The 16,363-nt window shown below is 34.6% G+C and overlaps 1 protein-coding gene across 1 annotated transcript in view; it reads left to right on the top strand.

The window, feature by feature from the left end:
* Positions 1 to 16,363, top strand: part of HOOK3 (hook microtubule tethering protein 3) — a 126,028-nt gene that overhangs the window by 85,261 nt on the left and 24,404 nt on the right. The window contains exons 10-16 of the mRNA XM_069075795.1: positions 1,096 to 1,236; positions 2,577 to 2,778; positions 3,913 to 4,023; positions 8,259 to 8,346; positions 8,848 to 8,917; positions 11,355 to 11,495; positions 15,594 to 15,681. Coding sequence (XP_068931896.1) covers positions 1,096 to 1,236; positions 2,577 to 2,778; positions 3,913 to 4,023; positions 8,259 to 8,346; positions 8,848 to 8,917; positions 11,355 to 11,495; positions 15,594 to 15,681 — 841 coding nt within the window. The remainder of the gene's footprint in view (positions 1 to 1,095; positions 1,237 to 2,576; positions 2,779 to 3,912; positions 4,024 to 8,258; positions 8,347 to 8,847; positions 8,918 to 11,354; positions 11,496 to 15,593; positions 15,682 to 16,363) is intronic.

Here is a 16,363-nt window from a genome sequence, read left to right as displayed (position 1 = left end):
CACACACACACACACACACACACACACACACACACACACACACACACTAGCTGTGTGACCTTGGACAAGTCACTTAACCCCACAATTGCCCTCCAGAAAGCAAAAAAAAAAAATTTTTTTTTTTAAATGCTGTGCTTAACTTGCTGTAACTCTGGGGTAGATGGCCTATTCAGTTGTGATCCAAGGGTGGGAAACTTGTGCTTTGTGATCGACTAAATGAATGTACTGCCTAGGGGTGGAGTAGTACTTGGAAATTATTGAATTACACTTAGTGACTGCTGTATTTTGAATTATGCTATATTTTGATTTTCTCTGTTCTTAATTTGTCATGGAATAAAATGGAGAGCAGCTATGCTGGTATTTTGAACCTTGGGAAGTTGCCTTTGCTTGGCATTAGAGAAGGGCACTGTTGTGACAGAAAGATGTATTAAGGTTAGAAGGCAGTTGTATCATGATGGTGAAGTCCAGAGAGTTATAAGCATAGCAGAAGGGAAAATGCCTTGTTTGCTACCAGAGAGACATCTAAAAGAAAATATTTTTAAATACATTAAGGAAGCAAATATTTTCTTTTCACTTAATATTCACAGTTTTTAACATCTTTTTTTAAATGTACTATGCATTGTAAATATATATGTTCTTTTGATTCACCCTTAGGCACGTGAATCCCACTCTCAGATTTCTCTTTAAGATGCATGTTACAGTAGTACTCTGATTTCATAATTTTGATTATATCATAATTGTATAAAAACTAGACTCGATAGTTAAAATATCCCTTTAGCATCATGTAACTTAAAGGGAATACTTTGAAGGTAAAATCATTATCTATATATTCTCAAGGACAATTTCTGTTTTAAATTAAATTCCAAGTCTTAAGGAAAATACCATTAAACATCTAACTTTTAAACATATGTATTCCACCATTGAAGAGCAATAATTTAACCGATCCCAAGGAGATTCTGAGGGAGGATTTTTTTTTTCCCTTCCTTTTCCCATGCAGGTTCTTGTAAATGTTAAATTGAATTGAATTATAGTTTTTTACTATGATCAAAGGAAATTTTGTGAAGTAAAAAGTGTCTACTTTGTCTTGATTTCCAGACTAGAAGCAGCCAAAGATGATTATCGAATACGCTGTGAAGAATTGGACAAAGAAATCTCAGAACTCCGGCAACAAAATGAAGAACTAACTACTTTGGCAGATGAAGCTCAGTCTTTGAAAGATGAAATAGATGTTCTTAGGTGAGCAGCCTTTTGCAGTCCCATATAAACTTAGAACCATTTAGTCTTACCCATTGAGTTTGTAAGTACCTACTTTGTGCTCATCACTGGGCAGCATTCTAGACTTGAACCTGGGCTGGGGAAATATAAAAGAAGCATTTGACACAATTAATTCCTTAGATATTGTACAGGAGTGAAGAGACACACCTAAAACAATTAGAGACTTATCCAAAGCAGTTCGGAATTAAATTTGGTTTGGCAACCAAGAAAAAGAAAGCTCACAAAACCTTAGGCTACAATGAGATGTACGACATCCAGGAATAAAGAGAAAATCAAATTGATTTTTAGTCTGTTTTTTAATTGATTCTATTCTATATCACCCCCAGTATGTTGTAAAAAAAAAAGGGGGGGGGGAGGAGCTTGTCATCACTGCAACTCTAACCATGCAGGTGGACACCATCAAGGAGTTTTCCATAGCAACAAGAGGAAAGGAGAGGTGGTTGCTAGTCCTGCATTTCTGATTTCATCCAGTTCTTTTGTTTTTCATCATCTATGATACTTCAGACTTCGTAACCGATCATATTGTTTTATGCTTCCTGTTCTTTTTTCCTAAAACTATATGAAAGCTAATAAGCCCTACCTTGTGGTTTTTTGGCTGACTGAAGAGTCAAGAATTACCTTTTATTAGTAATTATTACCCTTACCAATAAATTAATGTGCTTGGAACTTTGTGCCTCAGTTGACTTTATTTTCAAAAGCAAAAGGTGATAGTCCCCCTGCCCTCTACTCTGGTTTTATCAGCTCTGGAAATGTATCTTCCATTATCCACATTCTGGAAGGCCATTGGTAAGACATAGAGCAACCAAAAGAGGGCAGCCAGAATGATTAAAAGACTTTGAATCCATTCCATATGGTTGTGGTAACTGAACATGTTTAGCCTGGACTTGGAAATACTTTGGGAGACCTGATAATTAATGGTCTTCAGGTGTTTAGTTGTCACATAGAAGAGTGTCTTAGTAAGAGGGCAAAAACTATGAACAACACGTGGAAGTTGTAAGAGGCACACGTTTGTCCTCCATGTAAGGAAAACTTTCCTGACAGCTAATGTGGTGTAAAACTGGGGGGGGGCTACCTCAAGAGGTGGCATGTTTCTCCCCTCAGGAGGGGAGGATTCCATGCAAAGGCTAACTATTTATAGACTTGTTTTAGAGGAGTTTCTTTTTCAGGTATAGATTGCCATTAGATATATAGGGTGGTCACTGCAGCCCTTTCCAGCACTGAAATTCTGTAAACAAGATTCTGGGTAGTTCAGATGAGGAAGATTAACGTGGATCTGATTTTTAATTCCCAATTTCACCCAGGCATTCTTCTGATAAAGTGGCTAAACTTGAAGGCCAAGTAGAATCATATAAAAAGAAATTAGAAGATCTTGGTGATTTGAGGCGGCAGGTGAAACTCTTAGAGGAGAAGAACACGATGTACATGCAGAACACTGTAAGTCTAGAGGAGGAGTTAAGGAAAGCCAATGCAGCTCGCAGTCAGCTTGAGACATACAAGAGACAGGTGAGAGATTATTTTTTTTACATTGGTTTATTCATGTGGAAAAATTTTGGTTTTTTATCACAGTGCCCATTTTTAACTTTAAAACTCATCTTTAGAACTGATTGGCAGGTTCTGTGGTAGATAACTTTTTTTTTTAAATCCGGGGTATTATAGAATTGAATCTGCCCAGTAAATTCTTACATCCTTACCTCTTCTGTTACTTTGTTCTGATTGTTTCTATAGAGATTAAATTCATAAGCATCTTAGTTTGTCAGTTTCTTTCAAGTTTTTAGGCAATGTGGTGTACTAATAATGATAATTCTGTATTTGTATTCTCTGTAAATTTATATATGTCCTTGTTGTCTCATTAGATTTTAGTTCCTTTTCAACAGAATTTATTTAATATATTATTACATTTGTATTCCCAGCACCTAGCACAGTTAGTAAACAGTCAATGAACAATTAATTGACATCTTTAAAATGGTTCACTGTTCACAAAGCACTTTGTATACATTCTCTTTTGAGCCTCACAATGTTATCCCCATTTTAGGGGATACCCTGGGCTTCTTGCTGTCTCCTCTGCTGTGGAGGCATGTGTCATTTAGCCTTTTCCCCTGCTTTGTATGTGTATAGTAATCAGATGATTAGTACCATTGATTCTGAATCAACATTTCATGTTAATTTGCCCACATGATTTGCCCACGGTCACATGACTGGTAAGTACTAGAGGTGGGTTTGTCTTCCTGACTCCACGGGCAACACAACAGCAAATTACTTAGTCTCTCTGAGCTTCATTTTTATCATCTTTAAAATAGCAATAATACTGTCTGCCACTACCTAAGTCACAGAGTATTTTGAGGAAAGAGCTTGGTTAGCACTATGAGACATGAACCATTATTAAAAATATAATTAGAATAATAGATACAACCTCCTAAAGGGTATTTTCAAGAAAATAAATATGTTGACCTATTTACCCAAATGGATTTGGTTTAAATCAAACTCTCTTTCCATACACATTTGATTGAGAAATAATATTTAAGAATATACATATATATAATATGTATATACATATTTCTCTTGTTTATGGATTTAGTAGAGAAAAATTAGTGATTTTTATTACTTTTTGTTATTAATAACTTCCTCTTTCTGTAACAGGTAGTAGAGCTACAAAATAGATTATCTGAAGAATCAAAGAAGGCAGATAAATTAGATTTTGAATATAAACGGCTGAAAGAAAAAGTAGACAGTCTTCAAAAAGAAAAAGATGTGAGTATATATTCTTTGTTGTTGTTATTCCTGGTAAATTAAAGGAGCTTGGCATAGTAACTAGAGTGTAGAATTGAAGTCAGGAATACCTGGGTTCAAATCCTGTCTTTGTCACTTATTAACTGTATGACCCCAGGCAAGTCACTTCTCTAGGACTAGCCTACCAAGTCAGTGGTTATGATTTTAGTCTGAAGCAACCATTCTCAAAGCATAGTCCAAGGACCCCTCAGAGTCCCAGAGACCAAGTGAGTCAAAACTGTTTCAATAATAGTACTAAGAAGTTATTTGCTTATTAAAATACTCTTCCCTTTTTCAACTACCTGTCTGTGTGGGGCTTGATTTTCTAAATGTACTTTAAGCAAAACAGCATTGCAAAGAAAGTTGGAAAAAATGTAAAACAGTACAACTCTTAACTAATTTTTGTTTTGTTTTGGAAAATATAGTAATTTTCTATGAAAATATGTTAGCATTTAATAGATTTACTGTTATTTTTAATGAATTAATAAATACTTTAGAGTTTTACTGGTTTTAGTTTTTAATGAAGTGTGTTTTGGTAGGTATAACCCACATAAACAAAAGCTCTTTCAGGGTCCTTGGTAATTTTTTTTTTTATTTTGTTTTGGTTTATTTGGAGACAATCGGGTTAAGTGACTTACCCAGAGTCACACAGCTAGTAAGTGTCTGAGGCAGGATTTGAACTCAAGTCCTCCTGACTCCAAGGCCAGTGCTCTATCCATTATGCCACCTAGCTGCCCCATTTCATTAATTTTTAAGAGTGTAAAAGGGGGAACCTGTGTCCAAAAAGTTTAAGAACAACTGGTCCAGACAGTTCCCACTCTACAAGTTCACCATTCATTTAATGAATGCAAAGTATTAAGCACTTATGATGTGCAATTCACTATGCTAAGTCTTGGGATACAAATAGAAAAGTATGACAAATGTCCTCAAGAAGCTTGCGTTTTAATGGGGGAGGACAACAAAATATAGGTTCAAGGTGAGTCTTTTTCAGGGATTTATGGAGATGACATGTTCTGTGGGACAGTTAATTGATTTCCAGAAGCAATGGCACTAATCTTGGGAAAGGGGCGGGGCCTGATGACAGGGTGGGGGAGAGCTGTAGCTGATGCATAGCTGTAGGGTAGGTAGCCTGGGTGGATGACTTCATAGGAGATGAACCAAAGTATGGTCTGGGTGCTGACCTAGATATAGATGTTAAGTAAGTTTGTACTCACATATTCCCCAATCAGAAGTTTCAAATCAGAAACTAGAGCATGGATTCTGTATAACAGGTCCAGGTCAGGGGAAATGGGGCAGTTATAGCAGGACAGATGATAGGAAAAGCCTGGATGAATGGGTGGGTGAGATGTGAAATGAAACATGATCTGGAGGATGGCTAGATGTGGAAGGCTGAGTGAATTTGTGCTCATTCAGTCCAGAATCACAACTGCATCTGCAAATCATTATTTATAAAAGAACCAGTTAATGAAATATTATATATAAACATTACTTAAATAAATGTTATAATTGCTTTGACACTAGCAAGACCAAAAGAATTATTATTGTGTCAGTTCACTCAACTTTGGAACTCGCCCTGGGGCTGAACAGTTTTAGCCTAAGAATAAAGGAATAATTGAAAAAGCACTTATTATACCATAGTAAACTATGTGCTAAGCACTATCAGTACCAATACAAAAGCCAGAAAGTCCCTTCCTTCATATAGCTTTAACATAATAACAGGGAGAGAGAGCACATGTGGGTGTTAATGAGGGATGGGTATTTTTATTTGAAAAGTGACAGGGATGGAGGTGTAGTTTCTTGTGCTGGTAGAGGTACAATACTAATAAAAGAAAATAAGCATTGATATATTTCAGCATTTGTGAAATTCACATTATAAAATTTATATTTTCTTAATTGAAATCTAGACAAACTATGCTCTTTAATAAAGGTGAACAAATTAATTGAAAATTCCAGGTGAAGCTTTAACATTTCCTAAAGGATGTAATAAATCACACATAATTACTAAATACTAGATTTACGTCATGTAATAGAGCCCTCCTTCCTAGTGAGTTACCATGAATAGCTAACTATAACCAATTGAATTTTAGACTTTGAAGGAACACTACAGATCATTCTGTTTCAACCCCTAAATCCTCAGATGATCTTTTCAGTATTACATTCTTATTTTTCTTTTGTTCCCTTTTCTCACACCATAAAGTGTTTCATATTTATATTGGAGATATTGTGCAAAATTGTTTATAATTCCCTACTCATCATTCCCTTCCAGTCTAGCTTCAGTTTTTCCTAGTGTTCTACTGAAATTGCTGTCTCAAAAATCACCATTGACTCTATAATTGCCAAATCCAGTGGTCCTTTGTTGTGTTGGCCCCTTTATATCTTTGATGCCTTAAGGTACTTGCTCCTCATTCTTCCCTCTCCAGCTGTTTCTCTTATGCTTTAGATTCAGAAACACCACACTCTTGAATTCTTAACACTTTACGTTTTTAAACTTCTTTGTCACCTTTTTCTAGTTCCTCATTTTCCCAAGCTCCTTAAGGAAGGTATTCACTGATTCTGTCCTGGGAGGTCCTCTTTCTCTCTCCCTACTTTTCCTCTCTACATTATGTCTTCTTTCATGGCTTCAATCAGTATTTTCATACAAACACAAATTTTCAAACCCATCTGTTTCTCCATTTCTGACTTCTGAGTTCCAGACCCATGTCTCTAGTTGTTTTCAGGATATTTCTACCTGAATGAATCACCGCTACCACAAGAGCAACATTTTCCAAACTAGCCTTTCCCTTAAACCTGCTCTTGCTTTTGACTTTGCTGTGTCTGTCATTGGCACCAACATTTATTCAGTCCCCTCTATGGGTCTATTGTATCAGTTACATTTACAGTGTGTCTTGCATCTGTTCACTTCTTTCTGCTCTTGATGCCGTTGCTCTGGAGGGCCCATCTAGAAACAATGGATAGAAATTGCAGAAAAGCAGATCTAGGTTAGATGTGAGTAAAAAACTTCATAACAGAATTATCCAAAAGTGTAATGAGCTGCCTTGGGAGGCCTTCAGGCACAGAATAGATGATTATTTGTTAGGCATATTCAGGTAGAGGTTACACAAGATAACCTCTGAAATACCTTCCAACACTATAGATAATGTGATTTCTCTGTAAAACAATTTCTCATTCTCTTCCTGTATTATTGCAATTGGCAGTTAGCATATCTTCTTCCTTTGCTCCTGTCTTCCTCAAGACCATGCTTTATCCTACTACTAATCATCCTTATGCACAAATCTAATTATATTGACTTTCACCCAAAAATCTTTAGTCAGTCTCTTTTGCCTACTAGGTAAATTTCCAACTTACCTGTTCATTCAGAATCATTTATAATATGGCATCACCTCATCTTTCCATCGCTATCTCATCTTATTTCTTTAATCCAAGCAGATTGGACAACACAGCTATTAAAAAGGTATCTTGGGCAGTATCACCTCTGTGCCTTTGCCCTCTATTCTGTACACTTGGACTGTCAGTCCCTTTTTCTTTATCTATTGAATTACTCCCCATCCTTTAAAGCCCAGCCTAAAGACTGCTAACTCCATAAAGCCTTCCCTTTATCCCCTTCACCACCTTTTCTCAATGACTTCCTTGTTCTGACCCCACAGAGTAAATTGTTTTTCTACTTCTCTACAGCAGTAATTTAATAGTGTGTATTATAGTCATGTGTGTTTGTATCTTATCTGCCTACTGAAGTTTAAGCTTTAAGTAAAAGTAGAAACAAGACCTTATTTAAGCAGGGCTTTAAATGTAGTAGATGCTGGCTGAGCAGCATGGTACAATAGGAAGAACATCTGCTCAGTTTTCAGAGCACCTCATTTCAAATTCTGCTTCTTATCAAAACGGTGAAATGAGGGACTTGGCTGGATGACTTTTAAAGTTCCTCTTAGTTCTGAATCTGTGATCCTGTGGTAATAAATGTTTGCTAATTTGTGCTTGTCTATTTAGAAATATTTTAAAAAGTGTTAGGGATCAGCTTTTAAATGGACTATGAAAAAATGGTCCTATTTCATAAAAAGTACCCAAGTTCCCAGTGACTGTTCTTCTGAATGTAATTTGGTAATAGAACTATTACTTCAAACATTAAAATGTGAAAGCAAATATAGAGGACCAGTAGAACCAACTCTGACAACCTAGGTTTCTATTCTAATTCTAACTTTCCTTGTCCTTTGTTCCTATAGAGATTAAGAACTGAACGGGATTCTCTTAAAGAAACTATTGAAGAACTTAGATGTGTACAGGCCCAAGAAGGGCAGCTCACTACCCAAGGTAACAAAAACTGCCCTGAGTTCAAGGCAATGTAACTTATGTTCTACTTTATATTGTTGCATATAACATTGCATAATATAAGTAGAAGCAAAAGTATTTTTGGTAAATTATCTTTTAGCTAAAAATTTAATTAAAATTATTTTTATATATAGAAGATCCCAATAGTTGATCTGTTTGGAAAATATAAAAAGTACATAAGCAAATGTTTTTCCACACTTCAATCTTCATATTTCATATTTAGAACAATTTTAACGTCTTAAATGCTACTAATTTTTATGAACCATGGAGGCTACAACTGTCACTTCCCAAATAACCCTTCTCTTTCCTTCCACCAAAAAACTTTTTTCTGATGGACAAAACATAAAATACTTAGGCTTTTAGCTATGCATGTAGAGAAGGGCTTTTTATCCAGGAAGAAGGATGGAAAACCTAAATATAGAGAGGAAAAAAGATGATGATTTTATCCTAACTTCTCTGTTACATTACTTGTATTGTAAATAGGATTAATGCCTCTGGGAAGTCAAGAATCTTCAGACAGTCTGGCAGCAGAGATTGTTACACCTGAAATAAAGTAAGTACACTGTAATGCTTTGTAGTTACCCTATACAAAGTGCTTTAACACAAGCTATCTCCCATACCTGGAAAGGAACTTCCCTCCCTTCATCCCTAATCCTTCCTTACTGTCAGCTTTCTCTCCCCTTGAGGCCTGCCTTGAGTACCAGCTCCTTCCGATCCACAAACTCAATTAGAAGTAATTCCTTCCTCCTTAAATTTGACTAACTTTATTAGGGATATAAAATGTAGCAGTATTTTTCTTATTTCCAATAACTCTGAAGTTCAGAGTTATACATCCATAGTTCCTGTCTGTTTAAAGAAGTGAGGGAGATACATTTTCATATCTAATTGTTGAACATCTGCTTTGTTTCCAGTTCTTCACTACTACAAAAAGTGCTGCTGCAAATACTTCAGGTGTATATTCAGCTTCTGTTATTTCTTTAAACCATAGGAAGCAGTGTAACTGAAAGGGCTTTAGATTTGTAGTCAGAAGACCTCAGCTCAGTTCCTTACTCTGCTTCAAATACACTGTATTACTGTAGAAAATTCATTAGACTCTGCGGGCCTCAATTTCTCATCTTAAAAGAGATTGCATTCAGTGATACTGTTGGGAATCCTCTTAACTGAGAGATATGGGGTCTCTTGGGAGAGGTTTACTGCCAGCAGGAATACAGTGAATATGGGTCAAAGATAACAGGCCAAATTAAAAACAAAGAAATTTATTAGCATGCTAAGACAGATTGGTTTCTAATGGCATCTTTAGCTTCATAGGGTACATACTTGGTTTTTATAATTTTTCAGGCCTGCTTATAGTACATAGCCAATCAGCAGTGCTCTGTGGTAACTCAGAATAGATAAAAGTATTTCACAGACAAGAAAGGGCGGAGGAAGGGGGACTATTTGGGACCCATTCATCAGGATTTATTATCAGAATAAGAAAACAGCTTAACTCTGTTCAAGGGCAAAAGACAAGGGGAGATGACCAGATACTTTTACAATTGTTAAAGGAGTCCATTTAGACAAAACTTCAAGTGTCTCTTATCCAAGACAAGAAATAGGTGTTACAACAGTGGATGGGGCATATGCTTTACCTGGTCTTTGCATGGTTAATTATATTTTATTCTTCATTCAGTAACAGTTGAAGAATTTCTGCTGTGAAGCCACTAGGCAATTGGGGAATTTTTATATTATTAGTCTGTCAAGATGTTTTGAAATGATTGTGGTTCCTGCTTTCCCCCTATCCTATCTAAGGTCCCTTCTAGATCTATATGCTATGATCCAGTGACTTTATATCATAGGTTTGGGTACAGATCTGTTCTTCCTATGAGCCTCTAAGCTCCTTGAAGGCAAGAACTATCTTTCTTTATTCTTATAGAGGCACTCTGTGGTTTATTAAACTGAAGAAAGAAGCTATATCCTTTTAAAGTTATATTTTAAAAAATATGAGAGGACTTTTTGAAAATGTAAAAATACCTCTTTTACATCTTTAAGGTAATTCTGTTTACTGGGACAAAATAACAACAACAACAACAACAATAATAATAATAATAATAATAGCTAACGTTATGTAACACTCACTATTGTGCCAGACACAGTGCTAAGCACTTTATTATATTATTATTTTATATATATTATAATATATCATTATATATTATAATATATATAAAATAAATAATATAATATAATTATATATTATTATCTCATTTGATCCTCACAGCAACTTTGGGAGCTGGATTCTATTTGTTATCCCCATTTTACATATGAGGAAACTGAAGTAAACCAATTAAGTCTCTTGCCCAAGGTTACACAGCCTATCTGTATGATGAAACTGAATTAGAACTCAGATCTTCCTGATTCTCGGCCTAATGCTCCACCCACTCTCCCAGTTAGCTACCTCCTAGCTTTATGAACATGGACAAGTCATCTAACTTTGTAGAATATGTGAAATAAGAGTGAATTATTTGAGGATGAATTAAGTTATTGACAAATTCCCTTCTAGCTTTAATATTCTATAAGTCTGTCCTATGGAAGAAAATATGTTTAATTATACATCTTTGCATCCTTTGTACCATCTAGCACAGTGCTTCTTTTCCCAGTCTTTCATATAGTAAGCACTTAATAAAAATTTGTTGACTGAGTAAATTATAATATATGTAAGACCTAGGAGTCTAAATCTGAAAAGAAATAGGAAACTTAAAGTTCATTAATTAGAAAAAGTCAATTGATGACACTGATCATGTTCAGATTATCTATTCTTAAAAACAAAAAAGTTTTTAACACCTTGATCTCTTAGCCAATGAATTCAGTAATTATATACAGAGACAGTCCAATCCTTTTCCATTTACTTGAAATCTAGTCTGTACTTTGAATGTATGACTACATGTTGATGTTGTTTTAATAGTTATATTATAATTATTTAACAGTGCATTTCCATTTTTATTTTGCCTGTCCAGGGAGAAACTTATTCGTCTTCAGCATGAAAATAAGATGTTAAAACTTAATCAAGAGGGTTCTGACAATGAACGGATTGCATTATTGCAGAGCCTGCTCGATGATGCAAATCTACGTAAGAATGAACTAGAGACAGAAAATAGGTAGGTAAAGATTAATAGCATCAACTGCCCTCCTATTATGTGAACTTAATTATTCTGAAATCTAGTATTTAAATTTTCAGTGGAGATAAAGCAAGATACATATTTCTTTTCTAGAGTGCCTTAAACTTTTTCACTGCCTTTTATAGATTTGTCTTATTTTCATTCTTTTCCAATTGCATGTATAAACAAATTTTAGTATTCTTTTTTAAAATTTTGAGTTCTAAATTCTCTCCCTCTCTTCCTCCTTCTCCATACCCCTTAAAGAGAAGGAAAGTAATATTAATTTGATGTAGGTTCTCTACATGTACAGTACAGACTCATCTTAAGAAAGTACCTGTACACATTTTTGTGAATTTATTCAGTATACTTCCTTGTTAGTCATATTGAAACAGTACCTAAACCATCCTATTTCTCTCATTTTTATTCTTACTGATTAAACATTAGTGATGAAGAAATAATTTGAGTTCCAAAATCTTTTATGACCAGTATCACTTTGACAGCTGTTGTCAGATTGTTAGATCATGTCCCCTTTTTTGCAGACTAATTTGACTCTATTCCTAATGATAAAAATAACAGAATCTTCAATTTGCTCTTTTCTTTTGTTTATTTAGTATTTTATTTTTCCCCAGTTACATATAAAAACAATTTTTAACATTATTTTTTAAAACTTTTGAGTTTCACCTAAATTAAATTACTTTTTTACTGCCATATCAATCAAACTACCAAAAAATTACTTTACAGAGGTAGAAAAAAATGAACAAAATTCATCTGGAAGAACAAAAAGTCCAGAATATCAAGGGAATTAATGAAAAGAAAAGCAAAGGAAGGTAGTCTAGCTGTACGAGATCTTAAAATGTAATATAAAGGAGCAGTCATCAAAACTCGTTGGTACTGGCTAAGAAATAGAGTGGTAGATAAGTGGAATAGATTAGGTACATAAGACACAACAGTCAGTGACTATAGTAATCTACTATTTGATAAGTACAAAGCCTCCAGCTTCTGGAATAAGAACTCACTATTTAACAAAACTGCTGGGAAAACTGGAAAATAGTATGGCAGAAACCAGGCATAGACCAACATCTTACACCCTATACCAAGATTAAGTCAAAATGGGTACATGGTTTAGGTATAAAGACTGACACTATAAGCAGATTATGAGGGTAAGGAATAGTTTACCTGTCAGATCTATGAAGAAGGGAAGAACTTATGACCAAACAAGAGGTAGAGAACATGAAATGCTAAATGGATAATATTGATTACATTAAAATGAAAAGTATTTGCACAAACAAAGCCAATGCAGCCAAGATTAGAAGGGAAGCTGAAAGCTGGGGAACAGTTTTTACAGCTAGTATCTCTGATAAAGGCTTCATTTCTAAAATACAGAGAACTGAGTCGAATTTATAAGAATACAAGTCATTCCCCAATTGATAAATGGTCAAAGGATATGTATATAAGGCAATTTTCAGAGGAAGAAATTCAAGCTATCTATAGTCATATTAATAAATGCTCTAAATCACTATCAATTAGAAAAATTCAAATCAAAACAACACTGAAGTACTACATCACACCTATCAGATTGGCTAACATGACTGAACAGGAAATGATAAATGTTGGAGAAGATGTGGGAAAATTGGAACACTAATGCTTTGTTGATGGAGTTGTGAAATAATCCATCCTTTCTGGAGAGTAATTTGGAACTATGACCAAAGGGCTATAAAATTGTGCATACCCTTTGACTCAGCAATACCACTTCTAGATCTGTATCCCAAAGAGATCATAAAAGCAGGAAAAGGACCTACACGTACAAAAATATTTATAGCAGCTCTCTTGCGGTGGCCAAGAATTGAAAATTGAGGGGATGTCCATCAGTTGGGGAATGGCTGAACAAGTTGTGATATAGGAATGTAATGGAATACTATCGTGCCACAAGAAATGATGAGCAGACTTTAGAAAAACCTAGAAAGATGTACATGAACTGATGCTGAGTAAAATGAGCAGAACCAAGAGAACATTGTACACAGTAACAGCCACCTTGTGCAGTGACTGACTTTGATAGACTTACTTCTTCTCAGCAATGCAAGAATCTAAGACAACTCCAAAACACTCATGATGGACAATGCTATCCATATCCAGATATAGAACTTTGGCGTCTGAACATAAATGGAAACATACTATTTGTGCTTCTTTTGTTGTTTTGTTTTATTTCTTTTCTCATGGTTCCTCCAATTAGCTCTAATGTGAAAATATATTTAATATGAATGTATAAGTAGAGCCTATATCAAATTGCACATCATCTTAGGGAAGGGGGAGGAGGAGGAGGAGAAAATTTAAAACTTGAAATCTTATGGAAGTGAATGTTGAAAATTAAAAATTAATGAATATTTTTTAAAAGAACTTTGAGTTCCACAATTTGTTTTTTTCTCTTTGGGGCAGGGAGATTGTTGGGGAGGTATAAATAGTATTTGTACTATAGAATATTCATTACTAGACATTTCATATTTTTCAAATTGTAACCTACTATGCTTGAAAAATATCCTTCCTTTTTTTGGTAATTAGTTGACATAGAGTTTATTTCACCTAAAGTTGTTTAAATTAAATTTTATTTCTTTCATGTAATAGAAATCAATTTTCTTCCTCTTACCACTAGCCCTTCCCTAAATGTGGATAGTCACCAAACAAATCCCCACATAGGCCATATCCAAAAAATAATGTCTCAATCTGTATCCTGGGGACATCACTCTGTCAGGAGGCATATTTCTTCATGGGTCCTCTGGAGTCATGGTTAGTCATTGACTTGATCAAAGTCCTTTTCAACATTACAGTATTGTTATTATATAAATTGTTCTGATTCTACCCACTTCATTCCATATCAATTCATACAGGTCTTTCCTAGCTTCTCTGAAACTATACCTTTCACATGAATCCTTTTCCCCTTTCTTTGATTTCTTTGGTGTATAGACCTAATCATAATGTCACTGTGTCAAAGTTTAGCAGCTTTTGGGGTATAGTTAAATTGCTTTCCAAAATTGCTCCACATGTATATTCGTGTACCACAAACAGAATATTCACATACCAGTTTTCCCACAACCCTTCAAGAAATTTGTCATTTTCTTTTTTGTCAGCTTTGTCACTCATATGGGTCTGTGGTGGAACCTCAGAGTTACTTTAATTTATGTCTAATTATTAGTCACTTGAAGCTCCTTTTCATATTATTATTGATAACTTAAACTTCTTCCCTATTAAGAATTATCTGTTTGTATCTTTTTTTTTCTTTTTGGCGGGGGTAAGGCAGGGCATTTGGGGTTAAGTGACTTGCCCAAGGTCACATGGCTAGTAAGTGTTAAGTGTCTGAGATCAAATTTGAACTCAGGTCCTTCTGACTCCAGGGCTGGTGCTCTATTCACAGCGTCACCTAGCCACCACGTTGACCATTTATCAATTGGGGAATAGCTTGTTCTTTTAAATTTGAATAACTTTTCTGTATATCTTAGAAATGAGACTTAAGTCAGATAAATTTGCTACAAAGGTTTTTTCCCCCCAATTTCCTGCTACCTTTCTAATTTTAGCTGCATGGATTTTATTTTTTGGTTCATATAATCAAAATTGTCCATTTTATCTTCTTTGATGCTCTCTAGCCTTTGTCTTAAGCTTACTTTCAAAGAATGTTCAGATTCAGCTACCCATTGAACAATGACTTTTTAAGTTTTAAACACACATTTTTGAATTATTGTAGTTTAAAGAAGACCTGAATTGGAGGCAGTGAGAGGATGAGTTTGAACTGCTCTGTGACATATTTTATATATGACCTTGGACAAGTTGTTTCATCTCCACCTTTCTGGGCCTCCTATTTCCTCATATGCTAAATCAGAATAATTATATTTGCATTTTACTTGATAGAGTTCTTGTGAGAAAAATATTTTGTAATAGTTGCTATAATTTGTGAGCCATTTTTATGATCTACAATCTATCCCCACTAACAACATAAGGTTATTTTTGTATATACGACTTACTATCTCCTATATCCAATATTGAATCATAAAGGAAAAAAAATGTATAAATTATCCTGAACCCTGCAAATAAGGTGTTTGTTTATTGTAGACTGGTGAATCAAAGACTTCTAGAAGTACAGTCACAAGTTGAAGAATTGCAGAAATCTTTACAGGAGCAAGGCTCAAAAGCAGAAGATGTAAGTGTTCATAATATACATTTAGAATTTTTAGCAATTGCACATTAATTAGAAAATTAAAGGTTTCATTTTGTTAATTTTTATATAATTTCCCATGACTCTCAAATGAAATTAGAAATATTTCCTATCTTTAAAATTCCCTGACAGTATAATAGGGACTCTTTTTTAGATTTACTCTGCTACAACTTGGATTGTGAAAGGAATGTCATTTTCTTAACAGGAAAATGGAATCCTTTCCCCAATCTCACCTTTTACAATGTTTGCCCACAAAGAATGTGCTACATGTTGACAGTATTCATCTACACAAAATAGTTTTTCTCTTTAATGGAAAAAAACGAATGTGAGAAACTTTGTGATTATGATTAAGATTTGTAGCTTATCAATAAGAATTTTAACAAATTCATTAACTTCTTCAGGCAAGTATGCAGAGGGGGATTTGCTTAGTTTTATTCACTGATCTGGAGAAAAATAACTGGATTTTAGTAATCTGCTATTTTAACCTGCTAATCCTTGGGTGGGCCAGTTTATTTTACTTTGAATTCTGGTCTTAGGGGTAGAAAGGGTTTTATCAGTCTTTTAACTTGCTTACAAAGACTGATCATTTGGGACCACCTTTTGTAATATAAATAATTCCATTTCTTAAATCCAGTTTTATCTGCTCTTCAAGGACTTTCAGAGATCC

The sequence above is a fragment of the Petaurus breviceps genome, unplaced genomic scaffold (genome assembly GCF_028583685.1).
Source record: "Petaurus breviceps papuanus isolate PSGF00001 unplaced genomic scaffold, PetGlider_PUasm1.0 90919, whole genome shotgun sequence".
Lineage (NCBI taxonomy): Eukaryota > Metazoa > Chordata > Mammalia > Diprotodontia > Petauridae > Petaurus > Petaurus breviceps.
This window is presented reverse-complemented; position numbering and strand designations above follow the sequence as displayed.